A 21028-nucleotide genomic window follows, 5' to 3' on the forward strand; every position below is an offset into this window, starting at 1 on the left:
GCCTATGGTCTATGAATATACAGTTAAAGAATGCTCTGTTGATATACAACAGAAGTGGGTTAAAGTTGTATCAACCAAGTTAATTTACTTCCTAGCTTTTGACCTCTGTGCAACTTTAAATATTTTTTTCAGTATAAAACTTGTTTAAATTGTTGAGCTACAGCTGTACAGCCAGGTAGGTAGAAAGCTTTAACAGCTAATCCTGTTATTTTGGGAGAGTGTTTTCAGTATTAGTTATATTCACAGGTAGAGAAAACCAACTCGAGGAACAAATTAAGATATTTATTTATGCATTGTTACAAATTCGTGGTTTTTTTCCATTAAACATATTTAACAGGACAACTTATTTGCACTCAGGCCTTTCAGCATTTTAATAAGCTAAAATATTCATTTTTGGTGCCATATAAACTATGGTCAAAAATAATTCTCAAAGACATACTGAGGGGACAAGAACTTTAAGCAAAATAACTCAAGTTGAAATAGTCAATTCCCTTCAACAGTGGTTTGCAGGAGATTTTTCAAGAGTTTATATTCTTTACACTAGCAAACCGTATACAAACAATACCACAGAACTACTATAAATGCAAAAATGTAAAAAACATACACAAACATATACACAAATTGCTGTGTTTCTGTCTGAGCTACCTCACTATTAAGAAATCCAGTACAAATGCATGATTTCTATACGTAATTTGTAGTATCTAATTTTTAATTGTAAACAAGATTCAGCATGTAGAGCAACTTAGAACAGTTGTCAGAAGCTTAAATCATGAGGCCTGGAGTCTGAGACTGAACTATGCACACAATGGATCCAAACTGACATAAATATCCACACCTTTTCTGACAATGCTTATAGTGCTATGAGATTTAGGATGTTTAAAAGATTCAACAAATTATTGGATTTCAATGTTTTACAAAATACATACATTTCAATATTTAAATCAGTATCACATTTGCAGGTATAGGGATCACGTTCAGTAAGAGTGTCTTGTTCGTAATCATTTTAACAACTTTTTGGTTTACTAAGAAACCTTTCTTGGCAACCCAACTAAGCAATTGTAAATGAAAGAAAGTGAGGGATGTTCACAATCAAACACTTAATGAGAAAACAAAAACCTGACCTAGTAGTCATTATTAGGCAAGTACAGAGGGTACACTTCATTACTAAAAAGCTGTGGTATTTAGGAACTGTCAACAGGGATTGGAAAGAAAATGGAAGCTGCCTTTGCATGAATGTCATTTGTTGCTCTCAGTCACTGTTAAGGTTCTTATGAAGAATGGTTTATTTTTGTTTAAAAATGGCTGGTTTGTTGCTGTTTTTTTCATGTACTTCCTAGGCACTCATCAAATATATTTGAAGTGCCAGGTACTTCAGTACTTCAGAAAACCCAAGATGACAGTTCTGTCTATCAGGACAGTATTCAACTAGTAGCAGCAGCGGCAGTAGTGTTAGTCAGTTCGGTATTGGAGAATTTGAACATTAAACATGGACCGTGCCAGTTTACACCCACTACAAATATGAAAAGTGCTAGTATCTACAGCAACTGATTTCAGTGGAAAATTCAAGTACAGTATTTTTGCAGATCTCCTCTGGCTAACAGGGAATAAAGAAATGTATCCATAGGCTTCCATTTCCAGGAAACGTGTCCAGAGTCAAATCTTATTTTATTTTTTAAGTGCTTGAAAACTGATACAGTGTTGAGCAGAGCATTTGAGGAATCTAGTATGTAAAGTGAGTTTTGTGGGTTGTTTTTTTTAAAACTTTTCACACACTGCAAGATGAAGTTATAACTGAAAACCAATGCAGAATATACATCCAAATATTAAGAACCCGCTTGTAAAAATAAAACATTGGGAAAAAAATTTAAATCAATTTCACTGAAAAGTCTCAATAAAGTGCAAGCACTAAATGGAAGGGTAATACATAGTGAAAAGTGAAGTTTAATAAATTTGTACAATCTGTATTGCTGACAATGAGAGACACTCTATAAAAATGTTTTACCTTGACAGCATGCCCTCATATAAAAATATATTCTAATTGCATTGCAGTACAATCAGATCATGACAATTGAAAATGAAATGAAAACTGAAACGCTACTGCTCCTTTTCAGCTATGTCAAAAATGAAGAAAATATGTAGATTTATACTATTACAGTATACTCCAATTAACTGGACAAACTGGACCAGCCAAAATTACATAGTAAGGTAATTGCAAACTAAAATGCTGCATTGCTACTTACTTGACTCATCTCCACTTCATGAGAAGGCACTCAGGAGGTGCCAAATTGCAAACATAGAACTCATTCCCGTGCAAAATGTTCAGGCTTTGAGCTCTCTAATTACTGGACTGAAGTATCAACTGCAGCAAGTATTTTCACATCAGAAAAAATGTCATATCATGAAATCTGCAAGTATTAGTCCTCTCAAAAGCACCTCTTTCTGCTTACAGCAAGTCATATACCTGGAATAACCAGGTTTTCAAAGCATGCCACAACTTAGATGATTCCAGTGAATTAAAACAAAACCTTGTAGTATCACCTGTCACCCAAAGTAAGAATTTGTTTGTAATTGGAGTCTTTTTAAATGAAAAATAATTAAGTAGACTACAGAAGTCTTCACAGTAGAGGGGACATTTTCAAATAATTTACCCTCTAGGCCAGATTCTTTGGTGTTCAGGACTAGCTAGTATAATATCAGGATGAACAAGCAGTAGCTATTTTCCTTCATGCACTTCTGCTTGTCCTGTAAGGCCCAACAGCTAAGTTTTTGCTAGTGGCAGGTATTAAATAAAAGAGGGAAAATACTTCCTCATCACCCTTAAAGACTGAAGTCTGATCAAAAGTACCTGATGTTCCTCTTTCGGTAAAGATTTTTCACATAGCATATTTGCAGCTTCTCCACTTATGACAAGCCCACAAATTTACAAACTTACAGTCTGGCTAGTCAAAGTATTAAGCTGTTTAAAATCAAAATGAGTATTTTTCTATTCACAATAGTCTTTATTTTTTATCCTCCAGGTTTTGCTAATACAAGGAAAAAGTTTATTCCTGCACAGCTAGTTTAACCACCCAGAAATGGCATAATGTCAGTGGCATTTTACTAAAGCCCTGTGGAGATCCTGGTCACCTGGTCAGTATCAACTTTGATTTTTGAAGTTTTGTTGCCTTTTTTTTTTCTTTTGTAACATCTTCTCACCCATCTCCAATTCAATGACCCCAAATACTCATTGTCAAATAACTGACAACACACAATTTAAATTAAAAACATCTTGTGAAAACAGCAACTTTGCAACAATATGAACTTCAAACCCAAAAAGATTATTAAAATAAAGTCTGTATAGGATTTTAACTATTATGAAATAATTTTTTTTACTTTACTTAGACTTTCTCATTATTATAAAGAACTGTTCACCACAATAATATTTAATTGTTGTTTTCCTGAACAATAGCTATTTTTAGCATTGTAATTAGTATAACAAGACAAAAGTTTTTTTATATATAATGAGTAGTTTAAGTGAATTTAAGACACTTGTCTGTAGGATCATCATCAAATGATGCTCTTTTCAGTAATTTGTGTAAGCTTCTAAACTACATAAATGATAATGCACACATTTTATTCACACTATAAAAAAAAGCACAATATACAGGCCATATCCTTTAAAGTGCAACACAACAGAACATTTCTGCAACATTCAGCTTCTTCAAAGACCCACAAAAGTAGGTATTTAATATTTAGGAACAAATCCTTTTTATAGGTGTATCAATACTGAATCTGAATTCTCAATAGTTATCAAGCTTACCCTTGCTGTAAGTGCCATGCTGAAAGCCATGTTTATGACCACTACACATTACTTTATCTTCTTCCATATTAAAGAGCTTTCATGTCTCATATCCAAAAAGAAAGCTTTTATCCTTTAGTTAGTAGAGAGCATGTGCGGAGTTCTTTATTGAGGACAGTCCTTTGACTATGCTCAGAAAACATCTTTAAAGTATACTTAGTCTCACCAAAGAAGCTACTGCTTCAGATGTTAAGTCTACCAAGAAAAAAATATGGTAAATGGAACAGAGCAAGCATGTCTGTGAGTTGGCAGTGCATGCTTTGCTGTGTTTGGCACTATCTACCAAATGTATTGGTAACACACAGTATAAGCAAGTACCAATCTGCTTTTCACTTCAAATATTTTTGGTTGGATGTTTTGCTAATAATAGTTGAAAACCTCATTTGTTCCTGAGATGAGCGTGACAAAACAAAGTGAGCTCCATCTAAAGCTGTATTTCCAACCTTGTTACCTGCCTGCTGAGCCAGATTTATAATCTCAGTCTTCCCCAAGGCGCCACTTTTGAGACTCTTCTTGACGCACATCGGGCCTGATCTGGTTTCTCATTCCACCTAGAACATTTGAGGTTGCCTCTGTTGCAACAATGAAAGGCTTCACCACAGTTGGTGGAATTTGGCGGAGGACTCCTCCTACTGCCCCAGTTACTCCCCTGTTTTCGTGCTCACGAGCAGCAGTCTCATAGATGGTTTGGGCTGTGTCCGTAATTCCCTTCAAGAAATTCACAAGAGATTAGTTACACAGAAAAAGCAACCTCTCTGCATTTTGAGGGAAACTTGAACTGCTCAGCACTTGTCTTCTCTGTGATTTGCATTTTAACCATAGTACAACTATACTGAGACAATTCTTCTACTGAGGCTTAAAATAATGCTACTGTGAACTTACAGATGAAAATATTTCATGTAACTTCTGATGGCACTTCTTGTGCACAAGGGAAGAAGCCGTAGATTACGGTGAGCTATTCAGAAATTACAGAATTCACTGAACACTCCACAGCTGAGACCTAACTTCCTAGAAATGAGATCAGGTGCAACTAACTGCAACTACAATACAAAAGTACAACAAAAACAGGTCAGCATTCTAATTTTTAATACACTGTCATGGTAAAGACTAACAATCTCAGAATTAAAACTAGTTGGTGGGGGGAAGAGGCAGGAAGGTAAGGATGGATGACGTGGGGCGGGAAATCAGGTCTACACGTCTACACGTCTCAGAATAACAGTTAATCTGCGTAACATCTTAGTTTGTTTCTGCTTCTTTTGATTTTTTCATGGAAGAAAAATTTTCTGCTGGTTTAAGATTAATGATGAAGACTTATTCAAAACCTAAATCCCCTTCTTTATTTGGTCAGCTTAAAGTAACATCTGATATCTTATTTGCTCTCTTAGTAAGTAATTCTTAAATTTGGTTAAGGACAATTAGTTTTGCACTCACCTCTTTTACTACACTGTAAGCTTTGGCTACACCTTCTCGTAGGTCTACTGGCTGATGAGCTAAACGATGACGAGGAAATCGCTTGATCTTTTTTGCTTCAATAAAAGTAGGCCCTGGTGATACCATGTCATATGCTGTTTCTGCAGCTGCCTGAAGATCAGGAGGAAATGAGAAATATTTAAGTAGTCTTATAGCATCTGATCAAAATTTAAACTACTAACAGGCTGCCATAAATCAAATAAAAGAATTTTAATTCCACAAATAATATTTGTTTACATATTTACAAGAACTTCCAGAATAGGTACAGCTGTAACTATACATTAGGTTCATAATGAAAGAACAAATCTTGCAGGTTTTGGTAGTTTTTCTCCTTGCTAATTGCCATTCCTTCAATGGCATAATCTAATCTGGACAAGATGCTCAAGACAGAAATTGAAACACTGACTTTGAGTTCATCCACAGAATTAGTACTGGCTTTGAGAGTGGGTTTTTTTGGTTGGTTGGTTTCAGTTGTGTTTTTTTTTCTAAATAAGCACAGATAAGCTGATGTTTAGAAAAGAATAATCTATTACTGGAAAATATAAATGTGCAAAGAATTCATCTTTCTCAGTGTCAAGTGATTTTTTAATGCCGCTGAGTATTTCAGTATTAAACTGTACACTGTAATAAACTGAAGACACTAGAAAACAGAAGGAATACACCATACCTGTATAGTCTGAACCATCCTGTTTGTTAGCTCCAGTGCTGCCATTGCAGTGGAAGTACCAAAAGAAGCTGCTCCTCTTTGAAAGCCTCTTACAATGCGGCCATCCTTTCGGTACTGCTCTATTGGCAACCACACCAAGTCTTTCAGACCTTGGACTGAAAATGAAGACAGAACATCATAGTTGGAAAGTTCTCTTCAGATAAGCAGAATACCTTGAGAAAAAGTGGCAACGTTGTTTGGATGTTTGGTTTTTTTGTTGGCTTTTGTTTGTTTTGGTTTTTTAAACAACTGCCATTATGTGTCTGAACAGAAATAAGAATTAACTTACCTAATTGCACCAGTGAATGCATAGGCCCTACTCCTCCCAAAATTCCTGGTAGCTGGTTTTTCTTTATATCATTAAGCCATTCACTGATGGCATAGGAGAACAATTTATCCACACCTAACAAACTGAAGTAAATAAAACTATTATTTTAAAACATACAATTCCAAATAAGACAAATGCATTATTCAGTGAACTAAGCAAATATGTCATTTAAACAAAAGGAAAGCTGTTTTCAAGAGTCATCTTTTGTTGCTGTTGGCTAATCCAAGTGTTTCATAGGTATGTGCTTCAGAAAACAGAAGTTCAAGACTGCATAATCACACTCACTTCCATAGGAACATAAGACTAAGAGTTTAGCACCAAGGCTAGCTCATATATAAAACACTGTCCTGAAAACAGATGTTATTCTTGAATGCTATGTATTTGACATAAATTTGAATCAAGAAATACTGTAGAGCCAAAAAGTGCCTTGGATTTTGGAAGTGCATCTCATCATAGAATTTGCTTTTTCTTTGCTACATTCAGTTATTTACCATACACTTTTTCAATTTACAGTATCAAAGCTAATCTACAATTCAAAAAACTTACCCATGTCTGTAACAAAGTCTCTTCAGCTTTAATTCTGAGCAGTTCAACTGAGCAAGTCCAATAAGAATCCCAGCTAGTGTTCCCTGTAAGTGAAATATTTTGTTATCGAGTCATTTCACTAATCCTGCACAATCTGTAGGTGACCGTGTCATAATCTCAACTCTTATTGCAGGTATTTCTGTCTAAACTGATTCTCCTCCAGTCTTCCAAATGCTATTTGTTTCAATGCTATAGACTAATCTGGCTTAATTGGCTACACTAAGAAAAACATCTGGATACAACAGGGCTTCTTCAGAAACACTAAAACATAACAAACTATGTAAACAATGTAAACACAGCTCTGACACTGGTGTGTTCCAGGCATTTTAAAGCTGCTATTTCACATTATGATTTCTCTGGCAGCAGTGCAAATTCAAGAACTTGCTGCTTTTACTTGTACATATTTTCTTACTGATTTGCCATGCTTGAGTACAAATGTGGTTGTGAAACCAGAATTTTATGAGGTCTGCTCTGTAAGCTCAGATACATATCTTTAAAATAACTATTATCATTTTTTTCAATCTATATTAGATTCTGCCACTGAAACTCATATGACTGCATGGGAAGGAAACAAGGAGGGGAAAAAAAAAAAGACAATACTTTATTCATTAATGAGGAAGAATGCAAAATGCACAGTTCTGGCATCAGAGAGTGGTATCATCCTTCAAGGGGCACCAGAGCTGTTTAGAAAGATTTCCAGCCAGTCACTGAGTTGATAAATGTGACTTTCAAGTCTAATTCTGAGTTAATCATACTTGGAGGATCCACCTCCTAGTTTTCAAACTCAGAGTGAAACAAGGTTAGCTTTATTGAAACTAGAGAAAAAAAAATAAACATATTCTACATTTCTCAAGATCACATCAATAATGAGTACAGAGCATAAAAATATACCTCAGCTCATGGGGGGAAAAAGCAAAAGAAACAATTTTTTTCTTCTCCAAAATCAGAATTATACACAAACCTGATCCATTGAAACATGTTTGCCGTGGTAATCAAGCCGTATTGGAACTTCTGATGTAAAACGAAATTCTCTGGGATATGCAGAGGAAATTTCACAGTGAGAAACATGAAAAGGGAAGAAAATTATCTTTCCAAAAAAACCAAACCCATGATTTCCCACCCTTCTGGAATAGGATGCCATAACCTTTCTGTAAACCATAAATCTTCTAGTTATCGTGTTAGCATTTCAGAGTAAGTGTACAAAATGCAACGGTAAATTTAGTTGTTCTTAGTTTACTAACACCTAGTTGCAATTAGCATTCATAATGAATTTAACAATCCTTCAAAAATACTACTAATCCTGCAGTTGAATACCTTCCCCAGTTTTCACAGCATGAATTTCAGCTACAAAAAAGGGCTGATTGTTCTGTGCAGCCCTGCAGCTGGAACTTATTAAAAAATTCTGCTGGTGATATATCTGATGAAATAGCATCACAGTCATTCTCTCCTCATTAGGCTCTGCATTGCTTACCAAAGTACACATTGCTTGTTAGAGGCACTTCTGATCTGAATACACAAGAAAAAAACTTCTGAACAAGCAGCTGCAATTCCAGTCAGGTCTACATTAGAGTTTGTCTTGTGATATTGTAAACTTATATCTCTCCCATTATACCCTTCTTCATTTATATACTCCCGTCTCTGGTTATATGAGATTTAATTTACATTGTTAAGCATTACAAAGACTATCCTTTATATTTGTTTGTAAAACACCTCATTATTGGATCTGTATATGGCAGAGCTTTAACTACCTTTATTTTCTTGTGCACAGTAGCATGCAGAAGTTAATAAAAAAAATTACAAATTACCTTGCAGTGATACAAATAAATATATTTGACTTCCACAAACAGTCACTAAAGGCCAAAAAAAAAATCCTTTGTCATAAGGTCTAACTAATTTATCATCACACTTTTTAAAACATTCAGCAGAACAACTGTGTGTCACTGAAAATTTGTAATGAAAGTTTACCTGAAAAATACTGGCTGATCACTGTATGATGTCACTTCTTCTGAGAAATGATGATCATCTCCATTAACCACATCCATAGAATCAATACTACCATTTTCACTTGTTTGCTTTTGTGATGAGAAAGAAATTACTGGACTTGGGTCCTTAAGGCTGCTGACATGCCTGGGCAAACTACACGTAACTTCAGCACCAGGAGACTTTTTAACTAAGAGAAGAAGTTATAGACAGTAAACTGACTCATTTTTCACAGCCATTACAAAAAAAAATTGTGCTTATACAATTGCTGGGTCCTTAGTAAGCTCTAATACTTATTAGTAAGAACTGCTCACAGAACAATCTTTAGATTCTCTTATCAAGGTAGTATCTTAGTTATCAACAGAAATATTACATGAAGTTTATGTTGAGATTTAGGATCAGTAGAACCATCTGTAATACTGCAGAGGAATTAATCACCTATGCATTTCAGAATGATGTCTCCACAGAAACAGGTAAAGTATAAGCGCCAACAAACTCACAGCTACAGTTAACAGAAAATATGCTTTTCAAAATATACTGGTTTTTGCATCAGACGGTATAGTTGACTAGAAGTACTCTTTTAACTGTAGACATTGTAATGCAGACATTGTACTGCTTATTTGTAATATTGAACTCTTATTCCTTTCTCCAGAGATTACAGGACTTCAACCTATTACACAGACATAATATTTTAAGAAAGAAGTATTAAACAAAGTATGTGTTTTATCCAATAATAACTCCTGATATTATATATTCAGTCCTAATTTTTTTCAGTAGTCTTATTAGATATGCTCCAATTTTGGTGAAACTTTTTATACAATGTTGAACCCAGGTGTTCAAGGCTTTTTTGTTGGAAATCATAAAATACAAAACTAATATATTCAAAGTTTCTGGTCACTAAAGTAAATTTTCTGACACACACAGGATTCACATGTGAATTTAGAGACATGGATGGGCACACACTCAAGGAGAAAGAAGCAGTATAAAAAATTATATACCTTCAGGATCTGGAGTAACTAAGAGTTCTACTTCTGTAGAGAGGCTAGTGAAAAAATCCTTCAGGAAAAACAAGGCATCCTAATACAAAAAATAAATACAATCAGGTTAAAAAAATTACTCAATTATCGAAAAAATATTATCTACTACTCCAGATCTTTATTTCTGTATGCATAGGAATCAAAACACATCTTCTTTTTTATCCTTTAACAAATGCAGAGGCTACCTAGAAATCTAGGACAGAAATCAGAAAGACCCTCTTGGTTATTGCCCTCTGTTACATGTAATTGGATTTCAGTATCTGTCTAGCTCTGTCTTAAAACTCCAGGGTTTTTTTTCATCATCACTACTCTCACTTGGGAGATTGCTCCAGAACCCAAGTCTTTTAATGGTTATAAACTTGTCTCTGATTTCCAATACAGGGGTATTCAAGTAGTTTATATTAATCTCTAACAATGTGAGAGAAATCTGTATAGCACTGACAATGTCAGGCAAATTATTGCAGAGTAGATCTCACTCAGCATCATTACAAGTCACTAATATCTCTGCTGTTAATGTCTTGTTAAAGTCTTAAAGTTACATCTCATTTCCTTCTTTTGACAGATGATTCACCCTGGCACCTTCTTTGTCCTATCATTAATGACATCAGGACCTCCTGTTCCTTTTTTGTTTCCAATTGATAAGCAGACAGCTTAAGTACTAATAACAAGAACTTCTAAAGCCTGCAGCCCTGTGCTTCCAAGAAAGCTATGGTTAATTTCACAGAAGTTGTAAAGGTGAATTTTGTTTATGGTACAGAAGAGAAAAGATTTTAAAAACTAATCAAAATGGAACCTATTTCCTCACTAGATGGCAGTATTCCCATGCTATTTTTCTATGTGAAATTATTACAAATTACACGGAGTTCATTTTTTTTTAGCAGTAAAATGAAAACCTGGTCTCTAATGCGTACTAAGAGAAACAGAAGGTAGGTATGGAACTCCTAATTATGCTCTTGAAAAAAACTTAGATCTCTCTGCAGATGACAAATTAAGCTAGAAAAGCATCAACAAAGAGTAATAACTGTGCTTTAAATGTGACTGAAGGAACATACGTAACTTCCTTACTGGTGTTGAAAAAAACCACCGTTTCTTGAGATATGAAAAGTACTCTGCAGAAAGGCTTGCTAAAGAAAGTAAAACAATTCCTTCCGTTTCTGCTTTTCATGCCACTGCAATTGATAGCAAGACCAAAGACTTCAGAGTATAGAAGCAGTCTTTACATGTTCACCTGACCTTGACTAAAATGCTGCTAACAGCTTCTGGGTTAATGATTACCCTGTTTCAATTAAAAACACCAAAGCCACTGCAAGAACAAACAAAGCAAGGTCATTCAAGAGTAAGTATTTACTTTTCTTTAAAAGCCATGATTTCAAAACAAGTCTCAGGAGGTAAACTGGTATTACTGAGTAAGCAGCATGGTCTACAGATATTCTGAGTTTTTAAATTAAAAAAAAAAAAAAAAAGCTGATTCTCTGTAATAGTTGGAGCAGAAGGCAAGTTCTAACTTGGATAGAAACAGAGCTGCAGAGATCCAAAGGTACATCTGACTGATCATAAATAAAATGGTATCAAACCAAGAAAACAACCCCATTAAATGTGTATGACGGTTACAAGTATCAGGTAAAAAAACCCAGTATCATTCAATAAATAAACATGTATTTTGCTTTCTTGCATTGGTGCAACCAACCTGGTCAATATTGAGGCGAAGAGGCATCAGTGAAACACGTAAACAACATTCCTGTGGAGATCTGCCAGACTCTGGACGGACATGCAATGCTTTCACTGTTAACTGAAAACAAGATAAGTAGAAATAGTAACATTTACAATTATTAAATCTCAGAACACTAGACAGGAAAACCATTTACTGCAAAACCTATACACTAATCTGATTCCACTTACCAACTCTAAAGCTGGTAGTGAATAAATAACTTATAATGGTTGTTACTATAAATGAAAATTAAAACACGAAAACCAAAAACCCAAAATCATAAATCCAGTATATAGTAAAACTACAACTGTGCATATGTAGTGAAAAGTCTAATTATGATCATACAAGTAGACCTTTGTTCAAAATCAAAATGTGAAGGCTACCAAAGTATTCCTGCACATCTGCTTTTTTTAAACTGACAGAATCTCCAGAACATCAATGCCTGACACACTAATACTCAAACTTTTTAATTAGTTTTAATATCCACATGGAGTCAAGCAAACCACTATCAACAAGTTACATTACTTCAATGTTCTACAACCCAATGTTCTTTCATCTGCAACATTAAGAAATGTATACAAACCCCACTATCATAGTCTAATCACTATAACTATAAATGAATTAACATATGCCATAAACGTACCATGTTTGAATGAGCTTTTCTGGGCATCTCCTTGCTGCAGTAGAGATAGAGGAATTTATTCATCTGTGATGTAGCTAAGCGATCTCTAATCTCCAGGTCTTGAACAACGAAAACCTGCCGTGACACTGGCTGCTCCAACAGACTGGATTCACCTTCTGAACCACCTGGAGGGTATACCTCATGCTGGAATTTCACCTTTCAAAAAGGAAAGAAAACCAGTTTCATAAGCTTCAGTGAAAAAAGAAGAACCTAAAAAATCCAAAAATAACCGAAATCAAAAAACCCCCAAACAACCCACACCACACATAAGAACTCTAAAAGCTGTATACTATTAAATATTTACAGCAATAATATTAGAATTTCTGAAAACTATTCAGATTATTGCACATCTGTCAGCAGAAATCTTCCAATTCCTCACTGTGCACATGCTCATATTTTAGGATGCAAATTCAAGCCAGAACAAAGAATCATTGTAAGACAAAGAACAAATTTTGGTTTATGTTTTAATATTGACTGATTTTTCCTCTCAACTGACATCTTTCTTACATCATGTTGAAACCTGTACTGGGCAATCTTGCAGTTCCTGAATCCTGCCCCTTCCATGCTTACAAAAGCAAACTTTCTTCCCTACCAGAAGACTTCTCAAGTAGCTTCTTCCAGTCTCAGTCTCCTTTTCTTTACCCACTTTAGTCCATATAAAGTCTAATCCATTTCCTTTCTTAAATTCCAAATAATTCTGAATTCTTTCCTTTTCCTCATCTTTTGAAATAGTTCCCACTTTCAATCAAAGACTTGTGGTTACCTAAAAATCATTCACTGTACCAACAACCCCCACAGCATTCTTGCCTGCAATGTAATGAGTCAGAGAACATACAGCAAGCAGAGCAATGGCCTCTACTGGCCAGATACTAAAATGTTAAGAAACACTACTTAAGTGCAAAGACTTAACATACATGTGATAATGAACATTTTAAGTGTTGCATAGAAAAACAGACGTTTACAATAAAAACTGCTTGAGAAATTTTATTATTATGAAGCTCTTATTTTCTCCTTAATTTCTTTTTTAAACATAGTATTGCTATTACTAACCCTTGTACCAAGTTCAGGGTACTAGCAGGAAAAAGCCCCAAATTTTATGCCTCAGTACTAGCTCAAACTCATTAAATACCTGCAAATTAAGAGACTGCTATACATCTACATATGAAGTTTTCCATGTGGAATAATTAAGCACTTCCTTTTTTGTTTTTGTGTGGTTTTTTTTTGTTTTGGTTTGGTTTTTTTTGTGTGTGTGTTTTTGTTGTTTTTTTTTTTATTGCAATGTTATGATTTTTCTAGAAAAGGCTAAAATAAGTATCAGACATTTCTGGCAAGTTTGAAGTGCCCATTGGGATGAATCTTAAGTTCTAGAAATGCATGTAGAGTATAAAAGGCATTTAGCTCTTTGCAGTATCTCTCATGTTTACAGAAAATGTTTGACAAAACCTTATTTTAAACAAGGTTTTGTTACTGATCCACTTAACATGAAATTTGGTTACCTCCTTGCCAGTATTCTTCAAAATTTCAGATTCAAGCATCTATTTTCTATGTTAGAGCTAAGCACAAGCTTAAAAAGAACAGTAATATACATATGCCTGAAGGGTGCTAAATATGTTACAGAAATACAAGAACAATATTGTGATATGACTGAATGTTATTTAATACCCAGTTATCATTAACTGATATGCTGCATGTCTCAACAGATCCACATCCCAGTTATTCTATCCTAAAACATTTAATGTCATAATAGGTACATCAATTCGGAGTAAAATTGAAGGCAGAAAAAACAAACTGCAATGGTAAAACATGGTTACAATAAACAAAAACTTCAGGAATATTATAGTAAATATCCTTCATCTTTAGAAACATGTTTATTCAGCAAGTAAACAATACTGTGCTAGAACAACAAATACGTCTTTTGTTAAATTCCTAATTCATCACCTTCAAAGTGATTCCTTAGATGTAGATACTAATGGAAGAAATCCTACTGAATTCTAATGGAAAGCTGCTCATTTATTCAAATGCATAAAGCTATTCACACACAGGCAACCACGTCTAAAGCTGTTTCTATCATTCACCTTGCTTAACTGTATTTCCATCAGGAAGTCTGGGTTTCTTCCTCTTCCCCCACATACTGTACTCCGTCCATGCCTTGTTGGTGTATGAGAAGGAGAACTATGGGGACTTCTGTGGAAATAAAAAATAAAAATACACTTTCACAGATGGAATTTAAAGCTCTCTCAATGTTAATCTAACTCTAAAAGCATGTATGTTTCACTGGATATAACTTACTAGTATTTCAAGGCAAGAATACTAAAATAACAAAAACATAATAGAAGTTCTGTTACTGTTAACCAAATATATACTTTTTATTGTTCAAGTAATCCAGGTGTATCCTTCCCACCAAATTAATATTTGTAAAACATTTCTTAATTTCTTTAGGAAAATCAACTTCTAATGTAACCCTTAAATACCAAGCCACTGCTGCATTCCCAAGAAACCATCAAAACAAACCCCAGTTTGCCCAGATTAAGACACAGGGAAAAATACACTCTGGTTTGTAGAGCAAAACAGATTATGAAGATTCTAGATCTTTAAGGTCCCTTCCAACTTAAACCATTATAGACTGATTCCTTGCGAGGGTACAAAGAAGCAAGTGAGGGAGAGTTGAGATTGAACAGCGACATTAACCTCAAAGCAAGGGAAAATGAAGTATTTTTAAATGTTCTAATCTACAGAATTACATGAAACACTTACATGAAACTTTTAGCTGGAGATGTTGGTGGTGCAGTCCCAAAATCCCTTCCACCATAAAGATGCCAAATAAGAGAAATTTCCTTTACAACATAGCGTACCAGAGGAACAGGAAAATTAAGAGGAGCTTTGCTTGTATCTGTTTTTTTCATAGGTTGGCTGAAATGATTTTCCTTTATGATAATTGCATCATCAACCATTATTTTTATTACTGGCTCTTCCTCTTTTTCCTGATTACAAATGAAGAAAAAAAAATGAAATAGCATCGAGAAGGTGAAATTAGCTTTCTTTACTGAGGCATCTCATTCCTTCCTATGAATAGAAATTATTCTGTACTGTGTTCTAAAGCTTTTACAACACAGGCTTGGTTTAGGAATGATTCTTATAAAGTAAATTATAGACAAAGGCACATTAAAATAAACTAGAAGCTGTGAAGTAGTTAAAATAAAAAATTACTCATCTAAACTGTAAAAGAAAACGCAACAAAACAAAAGCTGAAAACAAACAAAAAAAAATATGGAAGAGGCCAGGCTAACGTATTAGCACTTTTGGAAACAAATAAGCTCAAAGATAACTGGGCAAATGCAGCTTATAATGAGGGATCCTGAACCACCTCTGTCTATTAAGAAGAATACAATCAGAAATACTATGAAAAACATGTACATTAGATATTTTCAAAGAGTTTGATTATAGTTTCCTAAATATTTTAATGAGGTAGACAGCAGTGTGAAGTGACACACAAACTTTTCTCTGAGGTCTGGCAAGGATCTTAGGCCCATACAAGCATTGAAAGTTTAGACTATGACAGTAATTAACAAAAGCTTAGAAAACGTGCAAAGCTGCCATTTTGGTAATATTTGTATCAGAGAACAATTACATACTGCTAAGATATAGAAAAATAATACATATTTGAAAATATCTGCATTCATTCCTAACTACAACAATGCATTAAGTCCTTTCAAACAAAGATTATTTTTCTGCTTCTCTGCCCACTAAGCAATCACAAAAAGCTATGAAATCTGCTTTGTTCAGGTCTTTCTCTAATTCAGTTTATATATTAATTTTTTTAGTATTTCTCAAAGCTTCTTACAGCAACAGCAACTTTGGGTGCAAAAAGAATGCAGAAATCGTCACTTTCTGCGGGAACATCTCCCATTGCCTCATTTATCAGGTGATGAGTGAATGAAGCATAAGTGGGACTCGGATCTTGTGAGACATTTCCACTTTCATCTGGAAACAGGAAGAGATCTGAGCAAGATGGCTCCTGAGTTTGACATCTGTCATCCAGAATTCCTGGGAGTTGAAGGAGGGCAGAAAAAAAATGTGTTTCAGTGGAAAAAATCTTTACAAAATATGAAGAAAATAACACAGATGTTAACTAAAATTTGTTACATTGACTACATCAAGGGAATTTGCTCATTCTATCTTCAATCACTTTGCACTACAAATAAAATATAACTTTCAAAAATTAATCCACTGCACAACTGCAAGTGATTACAATATAAACAAAACTAGTTACCAGTACAGATAAACTGACAAAATATAGGAAAACTATTTGTAAAAAACCACACAGATACAAAATAACCCAAACATTTTTGTGTCTGAGTTCCTCATTCTGGTACTAAGACCATGATATCAATAACTTTCAGTACTATACTGACTGCTGATGTTCCACCATAAAAAAAGAGGACCAGACATCATGGAAACAGTGAAATTCTCTTGGCAGTACAAGATTCTTAGCCATTTTAAACCTGGTTTTAACTGTAGCCATGATGCAGAAGCCATAATCTTATGATAATATCAACTACCTTGTTCTATCTGCTAATTGAAAGATTTCCCCACAGCTAAAAGTTCTGTGAGTCAGAACTTTATCATCCTCCTAGACTGCCATCATACACAGAATAGAGGTCTTTGACTCCTTCACACTGCAGTATGCCATATAAACTTACACTCTTACTAACTTACACTCCCTGAGAATCTGGGGTCTTGACTGACTCCCACAAAATCAGACTCCTTCTTTGCCTCCAGAGGATTCTTACCATTGGACTCTGGCTTCATTGCAGAAGCAGTCTGCTGAGTCTCAATTTCCTCCATTGCATCACTCATCAAATCCCGTAAAATCTGTTGCTCTGATTCAGCAAGGACAGCTCCCTGGGAAGATGGTTGGCTAAAGGTCTCCACCTGTAGGAGTGGAATTATACATAGTTACATCTTAAAGATAACTGCAATATTGTGCTGAGTAAGATTTTGCTACAATACACAGCTCTTACTCTAGAAAGCAATACCTTAACTTTATAAATAATCCAGTGAGCTGAAACTCCAAGCTAGACAATGTAGCTATAAAGTAGGCTGGAACATTATGGTTCAGGGTATTTAGATCACCAGAGTACCTGGACAGCTAATCTAAGCCCTTGAATTTCTTCCTATAGACATTTAAAAATATTATTAATCAAAGCTGAAAAAAAAGGGGACTATTTTAACTCTCAAAAGTATTTTAAGCTAGATGCAATCTGTTGATTTCTTTGCAGTATTCTCCTATTTGTTGGAAATTGAATGGGGATATAAAAATGAAGACGTTACCAGGAAGTATAAAGTTAACATGGTATTATTTTCCCACTTTATACCTTCATTTTTGGCTTGTTAACTCCACGTTTAATCTCTGTTTTAGTGGGTGGATGTAAATCACCATAACTTGCAATATATTGTATGAGATTCATGAGTGCAGCACATGAGTCGGAGCAGGTACGAATATGGATTACATCACTGGAACAGTGCAGCTCAAATCGAGGTTTAGCCTGAATAGCAACAATATAAAGATAAGAATACGTTTCAGATCAACCTAAGACTTCATAAAAAGAGCATCTATACAGTAATTTTAAAATTAATTCACTTAACTAGTCAAAAAGGACTTGGTAAAAAACACTCAGAAGCCAGAAAACATTCCTTGATAATAAAGCACTTGTCGAATCACAATCTGTAATAAAGATTTTCCATTTTATTTGTGATATTATACTTACTCTTTCCCCATCAGAATCAGATTTTACTGCTGTAATGGTTAGCTCTAGCAGTCCCATATCCATAACACGAACATAATCTGAAAGACAATGAGTAACTTGCAGCCTCACAAAAAAAAATATTAAGATTTAATAACAAGCATCATCCTTACTATGTATTTTTTATTATTAAACCATTGGAAATAGCATTAGCATAAAAAGGGATCTCTTTTGTCAAAACTTTTTAGATCTCTGCATTTGTTCTTTTATGAAGATTTCTTTGAGCTCAAGTTTCAGCTACTCAAATCCAGAACTCCAATCTTATCAATCGAATGTATCACTCCTACTGCCACCATCTGTGTGCAGTGTAATCTTTTAAGATATTTATTCTCATCCCCATCTGTGTGAGTTAAGACAAACAGAGACAGAAATAAATCGGGTAACTAAGTAGCCTAGCAGGTTTTTTTAGTTGAAGTGAGAGGAAATTTTCACTTTGTACTAATCTTTCAGTACCATAAATAACTTCTTTTCCCTCTTTTGTGTTTCAACAAAACAGGCATATCTCTGCTCTGTCCTTCACTAGGAATTTCTTACCTAAGCTAAATACACACATCTATGGGTACAGGGTTTCATTATTTCTCCCATTCATTTGTTAAATATTGTTTCAAGTTCCACAGTCCTTAAATGAATGACAGCCACTGAGTTGGTACCATTCTTTTCAGAACCTAGAACCCTGGCCATATAACTCCTTTCAAGTTCAACTACTAAGAATATCAGTCTCATAGAATGAGATCTTTTCTATTAAAACTTCTTTCTGTGCCAACTCCAGATTTTTAAAAACACGCTTTTTCTGAACATCCATTATGGAACTGAAACAAGAAGATTAAGGACATATCTCTGCATCCACAAATTCAAACTAGAGCACTCAGATTTTCATCAACACTGCATTATGCATTCATACTCAACTTGCTGCTCTTTACCTTTTCAGACCTCTTCTTTAATAACCTTTATATATGCTGAATATCCCTGTAATTTTCATTTTTCTGGCTCTGCAATTCATTAGTCACAACTAAAACATCCTTACCTCTATGGAGATTCACCATAACCGTGTTACACTTGTCAGACAGATGTAAAGCAGCTTCATCTAAAATTATCCTAATAGAGGAAAAAAGGAAAAAAAACAAAAAAGATGAAATAAACATTCTAGAGAAATGCTATGAAATTCACCAGATAAAAGTAATTAGAAAAAATATTTTAAAATACAAGTATATAAAAATTGACACATTTTCATTTCAGGACATCTTTCAGTTGTATTAAAAATTGCAGAATTGCTAGTTGTGAAAGAAAGCAATCCAACTAAGAAAAAAATTAACCTAATAAACCAGAGGATCACACACAAGCAAAATACATTTAAAAATATGCAAACCAATGCGATCATTTATACAACAGAAATACTTCCGAGGTCAAAAAAGCAGACAGGCATGACAAGTTTTACAGGAGCTTCCACATTTCACAATCACTTAAATTATACCTGAGGGTAGAGGATGATTTATCTACTGCAACACTGCTGGAAATGCTGAAAGTTTCAACAGTAAGTAGAGATCTGACTGGCAAAAACAAGGGCCTAACAACAAACAGGAAAAAAAAAAATTAATACTCTGTACTTATTTACAGGCATAATCAAAGTCTTAAAGGTTACCTAACTAGGACTTTCCAGGCCTAAGCAACTGCTTATCCTACTTCAAATTGCTTACTGTTCTGTCATGTACTTTTCCAAAGCCCAAATGAATATTCTTTACAATATGCAAACTCAGAATTTCTTAAATAAATATATAGATGCAGTGCTACCAAGTGACATACACTTGCATTTTATTTACCTGTAATCAAGAGCACAACTCCACAGATGCACATGAAAAGTTGTAATTGTAGCTGGAGGATTATATCCCAGAACAGGCTCATCAGAAATATTCAAAAAATATAAAATCTAAAAATCACAAACATATTATAATAATACTTCAGTAGCTGTTAAATTAAAAAACAATTAGAAAACAGATAACAGGTATGACAATATAATATTTGGTTAGTAGAAGGCAAAGGGAGTGAACCATCTCAGCTATTTAAGGGTGCTAAACCCAGTATCTGAATATAGAAAAGTGCAAAATGTAAACAGGGCAAAAAACCCACGACATCCAAACTGTAGCCTCAAAAGTCAAAAGGCTTAAAAAAGCCTTAAAATTTTCCAAGCCTGAAGCATACCAATACTGCTAGCCTTTTAGTTGTTTCTTCTTCCTACCTCTTGGGTCAATTTTTTATTAACTTCTCCCCTTCCCCTCCAAACAACATTCCCAAGAGCATTACAGGCCATGTTAATTGAGCAAATATTCACAGAGCAAATAAGCGACACAGTGTAAAGCCGCATACATGGACACACAAGTACCATGTTAAGAAGAAAGTAATGACGCAGCAGAGTCCGAAGCACCAAGTTCAGTTCCATGCAGTCATACAACAAAATTAGTATAAAAAAAAGCATAGCACAGACACTGGAGGATAAACTTGAATGTCAGGATTTACTATCCGTAATCCAGTAGAGTGCAAGTACGTGCAAGTACATGCAACTTTACTGCTGCTATGCTTACGGTATGTCCTATCTCACGAATGTTTAAACACAACTTCCAGATCGAGTCTCTAGCCCTGTCTAAGCTATACCTCTGCATCCACATGTATCAGTACAACCCTTCAAATTCAGAAGTTTCCACTGCAAGCTTTTATCTGAACTGCTGCTTCCCACTTCCAATGTCTTTTTCTCCATTACTGCCATTCAAATTATGTAAACCAGAAAAGGGACAGGGGAAAAAGAGAATTTGAGAAATGAAGTGAGCAGAAGGGAAAAATACAGAAATGTTTTCAGCACTCCAGCTGGCACATATGTTTGTTCTGAGGGTGTTTTTTT

General features: G+C 34.7%; 1 protein-coding gene across 4 annotated transcripts in view; it reads right to left on the bottom strand.

Moving 5' to 3' along the window:
- Positions 1-261: 261 nt before the first annotated feature.
- The window catches only part of ATG2B (autophagy related 2B), a 46770-nt gene continuing 26003 nt past the window's right edge, over positions 262-21028 (bottom strand). For 2 of the 4 annotated variants that reach the window (XM_051620496.1, XM_051620494.1), the window contains exons 24-43: positions 19956-20062; positions 19610-19702; positions 19163-19233; positions 18103-18179; positions 17710-17880; positions 17125-17266; positions 16176-16378; positions 15089-15315; positions 14410-14518; positions 12296-12490; positions 11632-11733; positions 9906-9984; positions 8893-9097; positions 8733-8777; positions 7889-7958; positions 6889-6971; positions 6304-6425; positions 5976-6130; positions 5270-5419; positions 262-4546 (exon numbers count right to left, since the gene is read on the bottom strand). In XM_051620496.1, the coding sequence (XP_051476456.1) occupies positions 4316-4546; positions 5270-5419; positions 5976-6130; positions 6304-6425; positions 6889-6971; positions 7889-7958; positions 8733-8777; positions 8893-9097; positions 9906-9984; positions 11632-11733; positions 12296-12490; positions 14410-14518; positions 15089-15315; positions 16176-16378; positions 17125-17266; positions 17710-17880; positions 18103-18179; positions 19163-19233; positions 19610-19702; positions 19956-20062 (2637 nt within the window). In that variant the 3' untranslated portion in view covers positions 262-4315. Of the gene's footprint in view, positions 4547-5269; positions 5420-5975; positions 6131-6303; positions 6426-6888; positions 6972-7888; positions 7959-8732; positions 8778-8892; positions 9098-9905; positions 9985-11631; positions 11734-12295; positions 12491-14409; positions 14519-15088; positions 15316-16175; positions 16379-17124; positions 17267-17709; positions 17881-18102; positions 18180-19162; positions 19234-19609; positions 19703-19955; positions 20063-21028 lie in introns of those variants that run through there. The other 2 variants (XM_051620497.1, XM_051620498.1) reach the window with 2 other exon arrangements.

The sequence above is a fragment of the Apus apus genome, chromosome 5, assembly GCF_020740795.1.
Source record: "Apus apus isolate bApuApu2 chromosome 5, bApuApu2.pri.cur, whole genome shotgun sequence".
NCBI classification, from domain to species: Eukaryota; Metazoa; Chordata; class Aves; order Apodiformes; family Apodidae; genus Apus; species Apus apus.